The sequence below is a fragment of the Coffea arabica genome, chromosome 6e (genome assembly GCF_036785885.1).
Source record: "Coffea arabica cultivar ET-39 chromosome 6e, Coffea Arabica ET-39 HiFi, whole genome shotgun sequence".
Lineage (NCBI taxonomy): Eukaryota > Viridiplantae > Streptophyta > Magnoliopsida > Gentianales > Rubiaceae > Coffea > Coffea arabica.
This window is the reverse complement of record NC_092321.1, coordinates 1,678,792-1,696,656: the sequence shown is the minus strand read 5'-3', so window position 1 is coordinate 1,696,656 and position 17,865 is coordinate 1,678,792. Positions and strand designations below refer to the sequence as shown.

Sequence of the window (17,865 nt, the reverse complement as noted above, 5' to 3'; positions counted from 1 at the left end):
TATTTTGTGTTCTAGCAACTTCAATGGAGTAGTTTTCTGAACAATGGAGCGAGTGCTTTCTCTTCAACTTGTTGGTTTGGTTTTAAAGAGCGTGTAATGCGCACGATGCTTTGATTACTTATCTACTTATGGTTTATCTGCTTTTTAACTCGTGAGGCTTGTCCAGTCAAAAGGTTTCTTAGTTCACGTTTCTCTATAAAAAGCGAGTACTTCGTTAATGATCATTGTTGTACAATGTAGAGGTTAATTATGTTTCAGACGCACTCATTTCTAATCATGGACAATATTCTTGGAATAACAAAACCATGATTTCTGAAGCCGAATGCTACTACTACACTCGCTTTTGAAGCTAACTACTGGTATTACGCAAATAAATTGAGGAGGAGAGAAAGGGACAAGAGTGTGTCAAAATGATTAAATCAGGTTCAGGGCAAGCAAAAGAAATTTTTAAACCACCAGGGAAAAATGCCCCGGAAGCATCTCCCTGCAGGTACCATGAAATATAGGAATTGATGATTGAGGAGCTGTACTAGGTGATGGCTTTTACAATGGATTCTTATCAGCCCAAACTGGAATGATTGCAAGCCCCCTTTGCATTAACGGAAAGTAAAAGCTACAATTAACTAATCAGGAATACTTTTGAGGACTCGGGAGACTAGACTAAGGAACTCAAAACACTTCTTGCCTCCCCCTCCTCCTCCCCACCCCCACCCAAAAAAAACAAAGGGAGGAGGGAACTTGATATATACTACCCTGTTGGATAGATAATGATGCATTACCCTGTTGGATCCCCCAAAAAATAGCGGTATTGCCATTGTAGGTATCGTCCCAGTTGAGCTTGATATTTAAGCTTCCGACCTGCATGTCGGCCCTTTCTTAGTTCTATGGCTGGTCTAAAATCGATTGCACTACCCTCCACAAAAACAACAGATTCGAAGCTTTCCGGCCACTTTTCAAGATTTTGAGTTCTCCTTTGTCTAAAACCATTCAAATGAGGACCATTTCTAGGTTGCTGATGCTTTGTTCAAATTAACTAGGGAGCTAAACATGGTGGAGGAAAGCTCATGCGCATGCAGCTGCCTTCTTCAAGCTCAATGTTTAATTCTACCTCGTTCTGTTCCTGATACCGAAATAGTTAGTAGAAGCTGCACATCTCACTGTCTAATACAGCAAGCTGAATTCCTCAGTTTATACTCGTGTGTCACCATTATAAGTTGATAACAAAGGGGGGAGATCGAGGAAGCAGATACTAAAAGGCTGCAGCAGATTCACATAGCCTTCAACTCTAGGAATGGCATGGGAGGGTTTGGGGTGCCCCTTTAGCTGGGAGTGCACACGGATGCCACTACAATTTTTTTTTTTTTTTTTTACAATTACAGTTTTTGTATTTATAATACCCATAACCATTTTCTACTTATTCTTTTGAATTTTTAATAAAAAATTTTAGCATGAAATGAAGTTTAGATATCGTTTTGATTTTCTCCATGGAAAGCAATAGGTAGGGGTGGCAATTCGGGTCCAAATCAGGTTGGCGGGTCGGGTTCGGGTCAACCCGCCAGAAAATTTGTTGACCCGAACCCGACCCGCCAACCCGTGACGGGTCAGGTATGCTGACCCGAACCCGAAAATTTCAGGTTGACGGGTTGGCGGGTCGACCCGAAATGACCCGAAACTTAATTTTAATTTATTAATTTATCACTGTAATTTCTAATAAAATCAATTTCTCACAAAACTAATTACATAATCAAGTAATAAAAATTTAAATAAGTAATTCCAAACCAAATCTAAAATAAATTAAACACCGTAAAAGTGTTTTATCCAAAACAAAATATAAAATAAATTAAAACAGTATAAAAGTAAAAAATAATATAATATATTATTTGTCCAAATATAATAATTTCAACTTCACACAAATTAAATAAATTCATTTATGATTAAGTAATTAATGCCTTTGAAAAAAAGAATAACTTAGGTTAGTTAGATAAAATTATTTTTATATTTATTAAATTATTTTTAATTCGTAAACGGGTCATATCGGGTCATATCAGGTCACCACGGGTTGACTCGAAATCGACATGTTTTCTTTTCGGGTTCCTCGGGTCCAACCCGATTCTGACCCGAATTCCCAAAACCTCAACCCAAACCCATTAATTTCGTGTTAGGTTCGTGTCGTGTTTTCAGGTCGTGTCGAAAATTGCCACCCCTAGCAATAGGTGTTATTTTTCTTAGTCTTTCAAAAATAACGTGCAATACATGAAGAGAAAAAACAAAAAGAATCAAGCAAACTAATCTAACAAAATACACTCGCTTTTTCTTTATTATTATTTATTTTTTTTACTACAAGCGATACACAAGAAAGAAGATAAACAAGAAACAGTATATATTCTTTCCTCATCCATTAATTTTAACTATACAATTACTTCATTTAATTTCATGTGTTGTCGGAGATTGACTCCTCTCATCCAGGATCGGATGGAGCCAATTTGTCCTCTTCTGCTCCATTTCTCTCCAGCACCTGCTCGCATTACCATCCATACTCAAATCTTTAGTTCTTAACTCTAAGAGAGAGACTTGTTTTTTATAATATGGAATGGGATGCATTGGTAAAGTTTGATCCTTAAAGTCTGTTCATCACCCAATGCAGCTTTACAAATTTGCAGGTAGCTTTTTCCTGCAACTTGGAATTTTTAAGGAGATCAAAATATGCTTTAAAACGAGTTCAGTATCCCATTTGCTTGCTGATCCCTCAGAAAGCGATCTTTCCCTTTTCCTTTATTGGAATATGCTAAGGAGGAAGTGGGGGAAAATTCTTGGGCAATCCTCCATAAAGCATTCATGTTTAGTTGGTCTAAAATTAATTATCAATCAGGATACTGGACAAAAATTGCCCCAAGGAATACAATGGCAAGTTCGAATTTATTCGTAAAACATATGCACGTCTAAATCAGCAGCTATCTGCTTTAGCACAGTGGCAGTGAACATGCCACCATAATCATTGAAGTGTACATCTGGGAAAATATTTGTAAATCATGGGTACATGCAACAGCTACATAGTATCATGGTATATGGTAATGTAAGAAATGATGGTGCATGATGTATGATATGGTGAGTAATATATAATGATAAACATAAAAAAAAAGGTAATGATAATAAGTAATTTATGAAAACGTATGAAAATACGTGAGACTATTACATACTATCACATGATCTATGAGTGTACTCAAAGACCGGAAGCTGCCATTTTCCCGTCCATGTCCTATCTGAAGTCATTTCTTGAAGTAAATACCCCGATTGGATTTGCATGAATTTGGGGAACATTCCGATTTACGTTGCCGCATGAAACATAGCGCACCTTTGGAACGAAATTCAATACGAGGAGGTTCAATACGAGTCTTCCAAAGTAGGAGTAAAGAACTAGCATACCCCCCCCCCCCCCCCAAAAAAAAACCATCAAAAAAAGAAAGAGCAATTAGCATAGCAGAGGGGGCCTAAGCAAAAACTTCAGCTCCCATCATTCATTGAAACGTAATTGTTACTTATTAATGAAATTCAGCAAGTAAATACTAGTTGGCCTACCAAGGCAGAATAATTTGTTTAAAGTGGGAAGTAGTAGACCTATTCATCCATTTCTTTATCATCATCCAATCATGCATAATCTACAAGCTTGAAGTAGTACACTAATTAGTTTCCCTCGCAGCTGTGCCGTTTGCCCCCACCCTCAAATACCAAAGGACATGCTAAAAGACATAAACAGAATATCAAGACTACGGTTAAGTAGTCTAGACCAGCAGGTTCTTTGCTGAAGTCTGATGAGGCCTCCTTCAAAGTGCAAAAACAAAATCATAACCAGAAAAAGAACAAAAGATGCAGATGCTCACCTCCAACGACTGCTACCTTTAAGTATCCTGTTTCTTTTGTATTCACAAGAAGATTGAACAGATAATGCATTGTCAGTAAGGACGAGGTAATCTGTATCCTGAGGACTAGATTGATCAACAAAACCATAAACTGCTCTAAACCTCAGGATGCAGATTACCTAGATCCTAACCCAATATCAACTACGTCAAGATTCAAGAACACCACCGAGTGAATCTGAGGGCAATTACTTAGGGCATTAATGTAGTTATGCACGAGCCCTCTGTATGTTACAACTTAAAACAACAAGGGTTGATAAGCTCATGCACACCAGATGAGGAATTTATAATAGCTGATAAAGTTAATTAGCATATATCATTCTCGAAATAGAGGAGAGGTCAGTATAATCAATCAATTAAAGAGATAGATGCATTATAAGGCTATGAATAAGATAAGGTGCTCTCACCTGGAACCAGTCGTTGATTCTGTTCCTCCCCAGCCAATGATAGGGTGACAACTCCCTTTATTTAGACAATGACGTTTCTCCCACCCTTGACTGCTTTCTCCGGAGGACCAGTCATGGTTCAAAGTCGCGGTAGCGATTGCGGTCGCGGGTCGGACCGTTCCACATCGATCGCGGTTTCGGCGAGACGCAAATTTTTGAAATATTTAATATTTTAAAATTTGTAAACAATGTGATAAACAAAATCATTAAAAAATTAGTAAAAATAATAAAAATTCGAGTCAACTCGGGATGACTCCAAGTAATTCGGCCGTTTTAACTTTTCACAGTGACGTCTCGGCGAGTCAAGTATCTCGGAACCGTATCGTCTCAGTATCGTATCGGGAAGGCCCGAGACGGTGACGACTCGGCCGAGTCTTTGAACCATGGGACCAGCGATTGTAGAAGCTTGGCCTTGTTTGGATTGTGATTTGTTCCCCAAAATTTTTTTTACATTTTTCGTGAACATATTTTTTAATAATCTTTTTACTTTACATATATTAAATTTTTCTACAAAAACTCCTAAAAATTGCAATCTAAAAGGGCAATTAGCTGGCACTACCTGCTGCCTCAACTATATCTTTGTGCACTGGATATATGAATTACCAAAAAGGAACCCCCCCAAAAAAAAAAACCCACTACTTGCTGCATTGAATACAGAAAATAGGGATCGATTAATATGTCGATTGATATATGGTTCCTTTCTATCATATACCCTGCCTAAAGGGAAAGGATAAGATTTTATCATCCATCCCCTGAATTCAAAGAACTTTAACCCCAAGAGATTTAAACATTTGCAGGCAACTATTTATCCAATCCATCTCTTATGCTGTGCCCAAAGTAGAGGAATCCTTGATATATTTTGTTTGATTTTAAAGTTGGCAAAATATGCACTCCATAGATACCTTGTCCATGGTAGATGGACTACACATACTGTTACTCAAAGTGCGTGGCTAATATTTTCAAGTAGAACGTTCGAATCTTGTTCAAAAGCATAGCTGTTGCTTAAATGACGCCCAGAGTAGCTGTTTGAAATCAAACTTTTAACATTATTATTTTACACTATATAGACAACAAGTTTTTTTTTTTTTTTTGACGAAAGTTAGATTAATAAACCTAATCCCAGAAGAAACCTCAAAAGCCGGCAACTTTTGAGGTCCTCCCAGAGACTTATAAACCCAACCCCAAACCCTCCCAAGAACCGATGTGGGATGGCAACCCCACAAGGGCAAGCCAGTAGGCCCGCTGCTACTAAGAAGTGACGACCCCCCACGAAACCCAGTATAACTACCCTGTGCAGAAATTTGCCTCTTGACCTTTTCCTAAGAATTAGCTTTTTTTTTTTTGACGAAAGTTAGATTAATAAACCAAATCCCAAAAGAAACCTCAAAAGCCGGCAACTTTTGAGGTCCTCCCAGAAACTTATAAACCCAACCCCAAACCCCCCAAGAACCGATGTGGAATGGCAACCCCACAAGGGCATATAGACAACAAGTTAACTACTAACTTTTTAGAAAATTTTGAATTCAAGTCTCTTATTTAAAAAAAGAAAAAAAAATACACTTCTTCAGGTTACTTGAGCACATACAAGAACTTTTTAAGTTTATTGTTGAGGTGTACCGGTGTAGGTTGTAGGATAGAATTCCCTAGCAGTTAATGCAAAGGTGCTCGAGTGCGCTTTTCTTAACCAGAAGTCGTCTACCCTCTACAGAAGTAGATTAACAAATCTTACGTGGGGATGTCAGAGATAATAAGGCCCATAATCTTCATCATTCCTCGTCATAGCCTGGCATTGACCCCAGGAATGACACCAAATCAGTGACAACTTGCACGCTTAAATTCGCCAACTTAGCTGATCAGGCCTGAACTGCAAGCGAAGATGGAGAGTGAATGCGTGCCTTTTCCATTTGTGGCTGGCTCCGCTCATGCTTGTCTGAGCGTCTTCACTCGTCAGGTGGTACATGTCCCCCAAGGAGAAGCACTTTTGGAGTTCTCCGACAAAACATATTAGGAAGTAGTTAGTACATAAAAGACAATTATGGGCTTAGAATTTTCCTAGCACTCTCAATCCTGACACTAGTGAGACGAATAAAAAAGACAATTAATGGGGCTCTCCTTTTCTTTTGACTTCAATTGAATATTGAATTGGCTTCTCCCTGAGAGATAGCGTTAACCGATCTATTTCATTTCCTCCACTTTTATTGATTCTTTCTTTTTTATGATCTGCTAAAACAAATTAGCTTTCGATTAAACAATAGTACAAGTAGTTAGTACCTACTTCCTTGGTCATCTCAGTTCCTGGATTCGCGTACGCTCTGCATGGCTACGTTCCTATTTGGTCCAGGCAGGATAGATTATACCAAGAAATTTGATTAATTGCTATGCTGTCGCAGTAATTAACCAACGATTTCACTTAATAGATCACCGAAGAAGCCCATGTGAGTATGTAATAGATTCATATTTAGACATTGTATACAATTCCGATTACTGTTCTCATGCTGTCCATAGAGAGAGAAGTATTCATTGCCATTATGTACCTTCTCCTTAAGAGGCGCATCTTCGGGCATTTCAATGTGCTAAAACTCGTCAACCAGACCATGCCGACAATAATAATGCTCAACCTCCCTCACCCTGTTGGAAACATAATGCTATATTCTTATAAATCAATTGCAACAACAACACTTCATGATGATTTAAATCATCAGTTAAGAAACACGTTCCCGAAAAAGGACCTACATCTGCAACAGGAGTGATACATTTCCCCTTTGAGAGATTGCTACTATCTAATAGCCTATACATCGAATAAAAAATGTTTCATGGCAGCAACTACAAAATTTACCATGGATTCTAACCCCAGGTAATATAAGAAAATTTACCCTTACATGTATCCTAAACAAAATTGAGAGACTGATTGATTTCTACCTGTCAAGCGAATGGTAAGTTGCAACACAGACAGTGGTAGGAGACGCCACACCGACTATGAGTTAAAAGGCCCACTGGATAGAAGATTCTTCAGTGTTTCATATGTCATGAAAACAATCCCTACGCTAGGTACCACTTTGTAGTACTCTGGCATTATTCCTCTATACAAGCCGCGTAGGCCTTCAGTGCGGATTATGTGCCCAAATGTCCCCAACAAACCAGTATTATACACGCGAGCACGACCACCAACCCCCTCCAATTGCATTCTCCGCCTCACAAGATCCAGAGGGAAAGTTGCTGCATCAAATTATAGGAGAACAGAAGGAAAAAAAATGTTCATCATCTTCTTCACAAATAGCAGTAGATCATGTATATAATGTACAAGTTTACAAAACTACCTAGGGTTTTGGAAAACCCATTGTCAATCACTAAAAAAAATCTCATTAGTTACTTTGTATTTCATGATAGCAGCATTCAGCGTACAAGACTACCATGTGCTCAGCCATATATAATTTGAAACTTGGACAATTAAATCCAATCATCCCACTTTTTATCACTTAAAATAAAAGAAATTAACCTGTCACTGATTTCACGAAAAGGATGATTAAGTTGTCTTCAAAGAGGAGTTAATAGTTAAGAGCTTCTCCATTCACTGGTAATCTGGTCAACATTTTAGCCATTTGGATGAGCAAATAAAATCAAATTAGCACTATGAACTATTTTGACATATTCATAGTAAGATTTTTCGAGAGATGACATGGCACAGAAAATAAGTTAAAATCCTACTCAGCAAACCCAGACTCCTTGATGGACACGTCTCGAGTATTCTAAGAAGAATGAATATGACATGTAATGTGACAATTTTCAATACCGACGACAAACAACCTAGGGCATAATCAGTTTGCCTTGCATATCAGGATATCTACCCCCCCATCAAACCACAGGAAAAAATAAAAAAAGATCCCATGCCAAGACAACCACTTTATAAAACAAAATAAACTGCCCAATTTAGATGGACAATTTTTCAACATGAGCATGTGATCGCTAATGTAAGTTGAGTACCAAACTGTTGAAAGGGAAGAAAATGTTGTCATAATTTAACTCCATTAAGGTGGTTGAGAGGTTACCAGTCGATGATGCAATGCCTGAAAGACTCCCACAAGCAAGGCTTACCACGACAGTAGAATCATCAGGCCTGATAACAAGTGAACGTCATATCCAGAATCACACCACAAAAAGCTACAGATCAGCCTGCACTAACATCAAAAGTTGCTGAGAACAATTATAACTCACCTTTCTGAATGCCAAAATGATCTCAATGTCTCATAGACTGAAAAGCTTATGGCTATACTGGGTCCAACACCCTGCATTACATGTAATAACGTTAACAGCCTTACTGATTCCAGCCTTGATTAATCACCCAAAAATTTACAGTAACAAGTGATGCATCAATACAAGAGCACATAACCCAAGAAAAAAATTACCAACAGTGTTGCTCCTAGCCCTTTATACAGACCATAAAAGCCTTCATCTCTGCAAATGGTACTAAGTGCATGCCAGATGCCATGATAATATATTGCACTCCTCTGTATAATTGTAAACATACCAGTCAACTAAGAAGGGTAAGACAAAACTAAAAGGGGAGTAAAATACTTCATCTTTACAAAGAGTATAAGTGCAGTCAAATGACTATACCTGCGCTGCAAGTCGGGTCCGGACAAGGTCCAAAGGATATGTGGCAGAAGCAGCCGTTATGCCTGCTAATCCACCACCTATAAAATGCACAAAGACATCTGTACTTGCATTTCCACCATGACTACTGAATGCCGGAATTGATTTCAATAACTGGAAAAAGACAAGCAGATCAGGAGGAAAGACAACCTTAACATTCAAGTTCCAAAGGTACCGTACACTGTCAAACCAGTTCAACTGCACGAAAATGAGTTTAACACAGCAGTCTCACTTACACTCTTGTAGCGTTCATAGGCGTAGAAGTTGACCGAAGAATAAGGAAGCCGATGTGCAATTGTAACCAGGTTCCCTTTCCAGAAAGCTCGAAAGCCCTCTTCATTAACAATCCGCAGAGCCTCGCGCCATATACAAGGCTTGCTCAATACTGCAACATCTGAATGCATACCTTGGACCTTTTGTAAGGAAAGATTGACAAATAAAACAGAGTCAAAATACAATACGATAACTAACTCCAAGATTTAAATTGAATATCTTCCCAGATTAACAAACAATAACTAACTAAAAAACAAGCATAAAATAAGCAAAGGTGACTTGGGGGTTTTGTGTTTCCCCCCCCCCCCCGGGGGCGGGGGGGAGGGGGAACCGTTTCTTTGACATACCAAATTTTCTTCTAGGGATAGAAAAGTATATTTTTTCGAAAAAAGTTCGAAATCGGTCATGTTTCTTGTACTTTTCGTTCTAAATCTTTCAAATATTGAATGACTAGGAAATGAGGGGGCAGAAAAAAAATTATTAGTTAGGCAAGGGAAAACCTGAAAAAGAATGGTAAGGCGAGCAAGGGGGGCTGTGCACGTCTTGCTGAAAGCTCCGGCTATTCCACCAGCGAGAAGCTGAGGTACTGTGCCAATCTGGGACTGGTGATGCAAAGGCGGCGGCGGCGGCGGCTGCTGCTGCTGGGACAAGAACTTCCTTGCACCGCCGTCTACAACCCCGCCGGGGCCAGACACCCCGACCCTCGCTTCCATTAATAGTAATTATCACCGGGGAAATGCTAGGAAAAGGGAAAAATAAATGGGAAGGCTAAGAAATTAGGATCCAAATAACAGATTACAGAAGTGAAATTGTTAGGTCATTGTCAGTTGCCTGGGTTGGGGGAATTTGTAATAGTAAGAAAGAAGGCCAGGGAGAGGAGAGAAACCCTAAGTGGGGGAAGGGGGGTTAGGGTTGGGGAAGACCCTGCTTTCGCTGGCATACACAACTAGTACCCTCAGTGCTGTGTTTTTTTGGGAGGAGGCCTTTTTTTTTTTTCTTCTTTTCTTTTCTTTTCGTTTTTCTCCCCCCCTTTCCTGAGAGAATCGAGAATCGGGGACAATTTAGGGAATATTCTTTCCCTTAGTATTCTCGTACTAGTAGTTAGTAGGAGTATGTATTTTTCGGCGTGGCTCAAAGCCTCCAACGGTTATAAGACGGGTGCGCCACCCAACACGAGTTACACAACACAGGACATTAAGGGTTACTTTCAAGTTCCCCGACGAGACGAGCGTACTTTAGACTGGATCCAACGTATTTCCACACCGCTAAAGAAGTTTCTAGTTTAGGCTTTATTTAGACAGATTGTTTTTTGTATTTGTACGATCCAGTGATGCGTCGTCAAACAGAACTTACTCGTGTGTATATGTTTTTAGATAAGAAAAGCAAGTCTACTTCTACTAGAGTCATTGGCCATTATCATTGAATATTGATCAAGAGGTCAAATCTTTTTTTATTTATATATTTTTTTAAACAATTTTACAAAAATATTCACCAGCAAGTGCAAAAATATCTATTTGGTTCGATTGTGGTTCAGTTTCCTTCGAGTCTCTACATCAATTTGGTTTGATGTTGGTTCAGTTTCCTTTGAATTTTTTATTGACCCCTGTGGACACTTAACCCTGCTCACTCGATTCGATGCATCGCCGAGATGACTCAACCCACCATGCTTTCGATCGAGGTAACTATCTCAACTATCTAAATGTCCATCATCGACTTCGTCTTCCCGAGATGATACCACCTTGGTAGGTCAGACTTATACGGTCGCTCGACGTTTGGTATCTATAGGCAAAAGTTGATTCATGCTAGATAGGTTGATGTGACTGCTACTGCTATCATTCTCAAACCTACTTTTGACACCATTATTCTAGACTAATCCCTTGCAAGTAACGAGGAGTAGGTTCCATCATTTCTCTTACCGGTCTCCTTACTATAAATACTCTTTTTATTAGAGAAGGGGGAGGATTTTCGAAGCTTGATTTCTCTTTGACTCATAACTTGCTTAACTAGCGCTACTTTCACTCCTGATTCATGACATAATTGACTTTAGCATCGGAATTAAATCGGGGGACAAAGCCTCGATTGCGTTTCTATCTTGACAGGTGTGCGTGTGCGGGGAACTCGGTTCTTTGTTCCAAAAATCACCTCGTCAACCCCTCTTAGGACTCATCCATTTTTCTTAGTGTATAGTAGAAGTAGGTTTAAAATAGAAATTATAGTATCGATAATTTTTTGCGTTCTACCTCTACGACGCACCTGAAACACCACTGACTCTGCCTGATATTTTAACTTTACAAAGTATAGCAGGCGAGACAACTTCACTGGCCAGCAGCCAGTGGCCCTCGTTGATCTTGCCTTCACTTGACATTCGTGGAAATTAAATATGGTAGAGTCAGAAATCAGAATCATGAATCTCATGTGACTTGACTGAGGTGTTCTTCCAAGCTGAATTTGATCTTGGACCTCAGTAAATGCCAAAATTGTCTAGCTCCTCCTAGTGGTTATTGGGCTGAAGCTGTTGCCTTTGTTTTACCCACAGAAACAATGGAATGGGCTGGCTGCCTGTTAACAATATTTGTGTGCCAAGGACAATTTACTTCCTCCGCTTGAATCTTGATCTTGTTCGATACAGCGCTGAGGCATTTCTGTTCTTTTCTTTTCCCCTTTTTTCTCTTGTTAACCTTCTCTTTGGTACGAAGTGAGGGAAACACATCAAGAGGCCTAATTGTAGATTCTCAAAATGCGGAAGCTCAATGAGGACACAAACACCCATCAAGAGGCCTAATAGTTTGCACCATTAATTTTCATTAAGTGTTGTTGAACAAAGTTTGATTTTGGTAATTAGCTTGAGGCCTTGCCACCAATTCTTAGGCGGGATACTGTTCACACGAAGAGTTCGAGTCACGGCAACCTGTTGCTCTGGTTTTTTTCACAATCATAGAAAGTGCACTATAGTTTCATTATTAAATACAGAATGACCCATGCCTGTTCTTCCTCCTGAAGCCTCAACTCCCTTTGGTCTTCTACATGCCGAAGAGATTAGTAATTGAGTTGTTAAAAGAAAATTTTATCAGAATATCCATCTAATCCATCATAATACAGTCCCAGATTCAGTGGCTTCAATCAATCATCACACAATGGCTTGGCTACCCTCAATCCCTCTACCTCGCACGTTGGATGATATTTTATTTCAATTCTTCCACCATTTAATTTGAGGTCATCCACTCTGATTCTCTTACACTTGTACCCTTCCTAAAAGATACCCTCTAATTCGTATCCCAGAATCCTAGATATATCCAAATTGTTCGACCTTGTTCTGTTTTATCATTTCTTGAAAGTTTCCTACATTTTTGGGGGGAAAAAAAACCGTTTGCAGTATTATTTCCATAGTCCATTGAGGGTGCTCACCTCGGCAGTACCTTGTGGCCGAGGTAACCTCGTTTCGTTTCCTACACGAACACAGCCGTTCCCCGATCCGGATCCTGAGCTCGGCTCGGTCCATGATCTCCTACTTGGATGACCTCTGCACCCCAGGCTACCACCTCGGCTAAACGCTGATGATGTCAACACCCCTGACAACACCCAGGACCAGTGCTTTTCAGGCCTCCTAGCAGGGACCCCCGTCATCCAACCCAGGCGGCTACTATGTCAGAGTCAGGCCTCCTAGCAGGGAACAGAGCCGTAATGTCAGGACATGGGTCCCACCAGCATGAACCCTCCGTCCTGACATCTAATCCCCCTCTATAAATACCCCTCCTGTACATTTCGCAAGTAAGCATACTGTTCATTTGACAATACAACTGCTTTTCTCTCGCTCCCATACTAACTTGAGCATCGGAGTGATCCCAGGGGAGAAGCCCCGCTATTCACTTCGGACACACAGATACAGCTCACTTCAGAAGAGGCTGATTTCGGCTGGTTCAACCGCCCCCCAAAAATCACCTCCTCATCCATGATTGAACTGGCATCAAGGTTTTGGTATGAAACATTGCTTTTGTTTCTCTACTCCCTGCAATAGTAGCGTTCTGTTCCACCAAAGACAGATAGACCCATATCCACTTATCAGGAGCACTGTTCTCAAGTGAATCCATGGCAAGAATTTCGGTAACTCTAGATGCAATTATGTTGATTGGGATTTATAATTTCACCCCATCCATCTAAACCCACCATGCAATGAGAATCCTGAGTTACCTATACATATCTTTTCTATCGATACAATCACTAAACACACTACTGTTTTTAAGAGTATTCATAGTCCACCAAATTGTATGTGCGGCCAGGATATGTCCGTAACTAAAAACAGAGTTAGAGACTGTAATTCAAGTCTTTTCCTAGTAGTATAACTGTAAAAAGTCTATCTGACGTTATTAAGTTCCCAAAAGGAGGGGAGCTACAAGAAATTCTCAAATCACTCGACCTGGATCATGATTCAGCAAACGCAACCACATTTACTGATTGGAATTCAGGAACTATACTTAAACAAAGAGTGAAGCGAAAGGAATCAATAATTAGTGGAGATGCAGATTGCATAAAGCAGTCTGCTATTCCTCTACCAAAAAGGGCAAAAGAGAAAAATGGGTTGAACGCAAAGCCACCTTGATCAATTCGAGTTGGTCCTAGTGTCTGTCAACCGTTGAGCATCATTTATCGGGCAGAAAGTAGTACTCCGAGTACAGCATGATAGCACGTTTATCTTCTCCCTTTCCTCCTTATTTTCACTTCGATTCTACGCTCATTAAAGTCAGCCAATTATGTTAGCTTCAATTTTATCCAACCCTTAACAACACAGAAAGAACTAGCACAATTATATATTCGAATCAGTCATTCTAGCTTGCACGCACTTCAGCGCCCAGAATTGCAAGCCAAGAATTTGCTAGAGAAGAATATCATCCCGGACATCCAAGTTAACATTTCTCAAGTGTATATACCTGTAGAAGTCTGCTCCATTTCCCATAATGGTGTGTTTTTTTGAAAGTAAAATCGTTCAAAATGTCATTCACATTTCGCCAAATAAATTTTAGTTCCAACTTATCTTTTGACCATTTTGACCCTAAATTCATCATGTGACTAATATATGATAATTTTTTTCAGGACAAAAATGTTAAATCTCATTTGTAATTAAATAAATTACTCAATTCATAATCATTTTTGTCTCTAAAAAAATAAGATTTGATCAAAATCATAAAAAATGACTGCATGTTGATTTCAAACAAAAAAGTAATTGAAAACTTCAGGCTTGGCATAACGGTAGTTACATAATTCGACTGATAATGACTTGGAATGGACGACTGAAGTTCAATTATAATATAGTTAGTTGGCATCATGGATAAGAGCAACAGCTACAAAGCCATGCACGCCACACGTGCCCTTCATCCTAATAAGCAAGTGCAAAAGCCAACGTGGAAAAGATTCCCAGCGTTGGGCCTAGACTTTTTGGTCCTTTTCAGGAAAAAAAAAAAAAGAAATTGAGTAGCAACTTTTCGCACTACCATCTATCATTAGTGAATCGAGGAAGGGTATTTGTGATCTTAGAATTGAAAATTAAAAGACTATTGAAATGAAATAGAGGAAATAAAGAAAAGAAGCAAAACAAGAGGGAAAGAACTGACTAAAACATAACGAATGAACTATCTTCCATTTATTACCTTATCTAGCAAAAAGAGGTGTACATTAGTAGAAAAGTATAAAATAGCCTTTTAAATATTTTGTCATGTATTGACAATTTCATTTCCAGGAGCAACTCAGAACCCTCCATAAGACCTTTCGAATATCGTACCTATGACTATGATTGTAATCCAATCCGTTCTGGCCACATTATTCAACAATTTAAATTCACCATTTAAGTATTGATATCTCGTTTTATACATTTAACTGTGAATTAATACGTACGATGCCTGTAAAACTCCTCGATATAGAACGAAATGGACCAAAACAACTGATAAATTTTAACCCATAAAAAAAGATATCCCATAATTTTCAGGATGCTAGATGGACCCACTGCGCTATACTTGGGACCCCTTGATTAACGGCAAACACCATATAATATCCAGGCGGCGCCACCCGACCGTCAGGCGGAGCCATACACCCAATCCTGTATCTTCCGGGTCCCTCAGGTATCGCGCTGGTCACCGACAGCTTCACAAGCCTCTGCCCCTGTGAAAAAGAGTGCGTCGCGAATGGTGCACTCGCCATATTCACCTCCACCACTCCCACCACCGGCAGCTCCACCGTCACTACAGCGTCGAAGGCTGCTCCGTAAGCTACCTTCTCCGGCAATTCCACAAATACCGGTCGAAGATTAGCCTTATCCGCCGATAGATATTCCGGCGAGAAAGATTCAATCCTCAGCTCCGTTGGAAACGCTCTTTTAAAGTTGTAAAAGTAATGCGGGTTACTCCCGGCGATCAAAATTCTCCCGTCAGGCAACAAGTTGGCTGTGGAATGGTACATCCTAGGCACAACACCCGGGTTCAAAGTCATAAACCGGAGCCCAACCGGTTGATCCGGTCTATAAAGAACCGGGTTTAAGCAGGGATTGGAGGCCAACTCGAAGCCTTGGGTCCCTGCCTGAGCCCCATTGATGATGACGACATCGCCAGTGGGTAAGACCACCATGTCACCCATAATTCTCGCGAAAGGCATGTCCTCCATCTCCCAAACCGGGTCGGGCCGCGTCGCCTCTATCCTCCCGCAGCTCCCGTTGGCAGGAGAATCTGTAGTCCTGTGTAAATACGCCCCGTATTTGGCTCCACCGCAGACGACTACCGTAGCAGATGAATAATCACCTGCTAAGGCCAGCATCGCCGATGATCCAGCTGAGGGATAGCTCCGCGGGCCCCCCTCCAAAACCGGATAATTCTTGACTATGCTGTGGCTGTTGTAGTCGTACATTACGGCCTTATTGTTGGCAAAAATGAAAAGATGACCGTTGGGGAGTAAGTGAACGTAGGGGTAAAGGTTGTCCATTTGATTATCTTCGACTTCGTTAAGGAAGGGGAAATTCACTGCGCCGGTTTTCCTAGGTGGATAAAATTCTACGCTAGGGGAAGCTCTACCGCCGATGATGATGATGGAGCCGTCCGGCAAAATTTGATTGGTGGCATACCATCTGCCTTGTGAGAGTTGAATATCTTCGAGTTCCTGCCAGTCACAGAGTGAAGAAGCAGAGTTGGGAGTACTTTCGGTACAGGGGGTGAACTTGCGGATTTTCGTGAATCCGTCGAGGTCGCCGCCGGTGCTTAGGAGGGTGCCATCGGGGAGGAATTGGCCGGAGGAGCACCAGGTGTCGGTGAGGATCATGAGGGGTCGGATGGAGTTGGTGGTGAGGTCGAGGAGGGCGGAGTGAGCGTAACAGTCTACTTTGAGAACGGGGTCGTTGGGGTCGTGGCGGCAGCGGTGGGGGGGAAGGAGCTTGCGGGACGGGCCGATGTTGGTTCGGTCCAGGAGGATTACGGTGTTGGTGTGGGTGACGGCAGTGTGCATTGAGGCTATCCCGGCGTCCGGGACGAGGAGTTCCCAGCTCCCCGGGAGGTCCGCATGCGTGCGGATAAACATGAATAAGATAAAGGTAAGAAGCTTCCAATTCCTGCTAGTAGTGCTCATTTGTTTTCTAAGTACAGTATTTTTGTTTGTTTGTTTGGGAGCAAATGAGGAGGGACTAAGAAGGAAGAAGAGTTGAGGCCGCGTTTATGAAAGTCCAAAAACATGCAACTGTTGAAGTCATCAAGCCATGAAGATGACCGAAACTCCAAAAAGACAGAAAAGGGCCTTGCTTTATGAAGGGTAAAAACTTGCACCGCCCACCGGGGAACTTCAACGAATCCAAACCTATTTAAGTGTGTCAAAAACGAAATATTAAATTTTGACTAGCATCCTATCAGAACTCATTTAAATGAATTAATAGTTACTAAATATATATATTATATTTTATATATACATATTAATAATTATAAAATATATATACTTATCAATATATAATTTTTGGATATGATTATACTCGGCTCGTATTCGAATCCGATCGAATCCGGATCCGGAAGATCAAGTGTAAGAGTCGTTGAGTGTACAAGTCGAATTCTAAACAAGTATGAATAAATGGGTATGGGTCTAGGATATTTAATTCTGATCCGAACCTAGTCCGTTAATAGGTTTACTCTTGTAGATTATCTTATTCAGAGAAACCAATTACTATTTACTACTAATTAAGCGCAGCAACTGATACCGCATTACACTGACTCTTTTTCTTTATTTTTTAAACACAACAGCTGTAGATAGCTTACAAATTAAAATACGTTCCATGCTCCGGTTAGAGTGACTGATTGACAAAGGAGTGGAATTTGTGCTGTAGATGTTGAAATTACTGTAGTATCATCGGTAGTTTATGATGACTAGCCCTTAGCAAAACCGTTTGTCACCGTCCGGTGAGCCAAACTATGTTTTCTTTTAGAGTAAATGGCCAATAAGATCACTAAACTGTTAAGTATGACATGGGTCAATTACCAAAAAAATTATTTTTGTGACCACAAAGGTCACTAAACTGGTAAAAAGGGGCCAGAGAGGTTATTTTGCAAAATTTTACCAGTAAAACA

At 40.3% G+C, this 17,865-nt stretch overlaps 2 protein-coding genes across 9 annotated transcripts; both read right to left on the bottom strand.

The window, feature by feature from the left end:
• Nucleotides 1–2,884: 2,884 nt before the first annotated feature.
• LOC113697590 (uncharacterized) lies at nt 2,885–10,490 on the bottom strand. 8 transcript variants are annotated; one of them, XR_011816659.1, is made up of 11 exons: nt 9,784–10,490; nt 9,247–9,423; nt 8,975–9,124; nt 8,764–8,865; nt 8,573–8,643; nt 8,407–8,474; nt 7,280–7,576; nt 6,895–6,988; nt 6,632–6,688; nt 4,322–6,338; nt 2,885–3,352 (listed from the first exon to the last, which is right to left on the bottom strand). XR_011816659.1 is itself a non-coding variant. In XM_027217269.2 (7 exons), the coding sequence occupies exons 1-7, from the start codon at nt 9,994–9,996 to the stop codon at nt 7,335–7,337; spliced, it is 1,023 nt and encodes a 340-aa protein (XP_027073070.1). In that variant the 5' UTR covers nt 9,997–10,489; the 3' UTR covers nt 6,992–7,334. The 8 variants fall into 8 exon arrangements, 1 of the variants encoding a protein (XP_027073070.1); XR_011816661.1 differs by having other exon boundaries at nt 6,636–6,688; XR_011816656.1 differs by having other exon boundaries at nt 6,632–6,988.
• A 4,604-nt stretch (nt 10,491–15,094) lies between these two features.
• On the bottom strand, nt 15,095–16,981 carry LOC113697107 (aldehyde oxidase GLOX-like). Its single transcript, XM_027216575.2, has one exon. It carries the CDS (start codon nt 16,880–16,882, stop codon nt 15,257–15,259), a length of 1,626 nt encoding a protein of 541 aa, XP_027072376.1. The 5' UTR covers nt 16,883–16,981; the 3' UTR covers nt 15,095–15,256.
• Nucleotides 16,982–17,865: the final 884 nt, after the last annotated feature.

Bases quoted from the DNA above. Each gene is read 5' to 3' on its own strand.
- LOC113697590 (XM_027217269.2), bottom strand. From the start codon at position 9,996: ATGGAAGCGAGGGTCGGGGTGTCTGGCCCCGGCGGGGTTGTAGACGGC. The intron at 9,125-9,246 runs GTAAGTGAGACT...GTCTTTTTCCAG, and splicing joins CCTATGAACGCTACAAGAGT to TTATTGAAATCAATTCCGGC. The intron at 8,866-8,974 runs GTATAGTCATTT...ACAATTATACAG, and splicing joins GGACCCGACTTGCAGCGCAG to AGGAGTGCAATATATTATCA.
- LOC113697107 (XM_027216575.2), bottom strand. From the start codon at position 16,882: ATGAGCACTACTAGCAGGAATTGGAAGCTTCTTACCTTTATCTTATTC.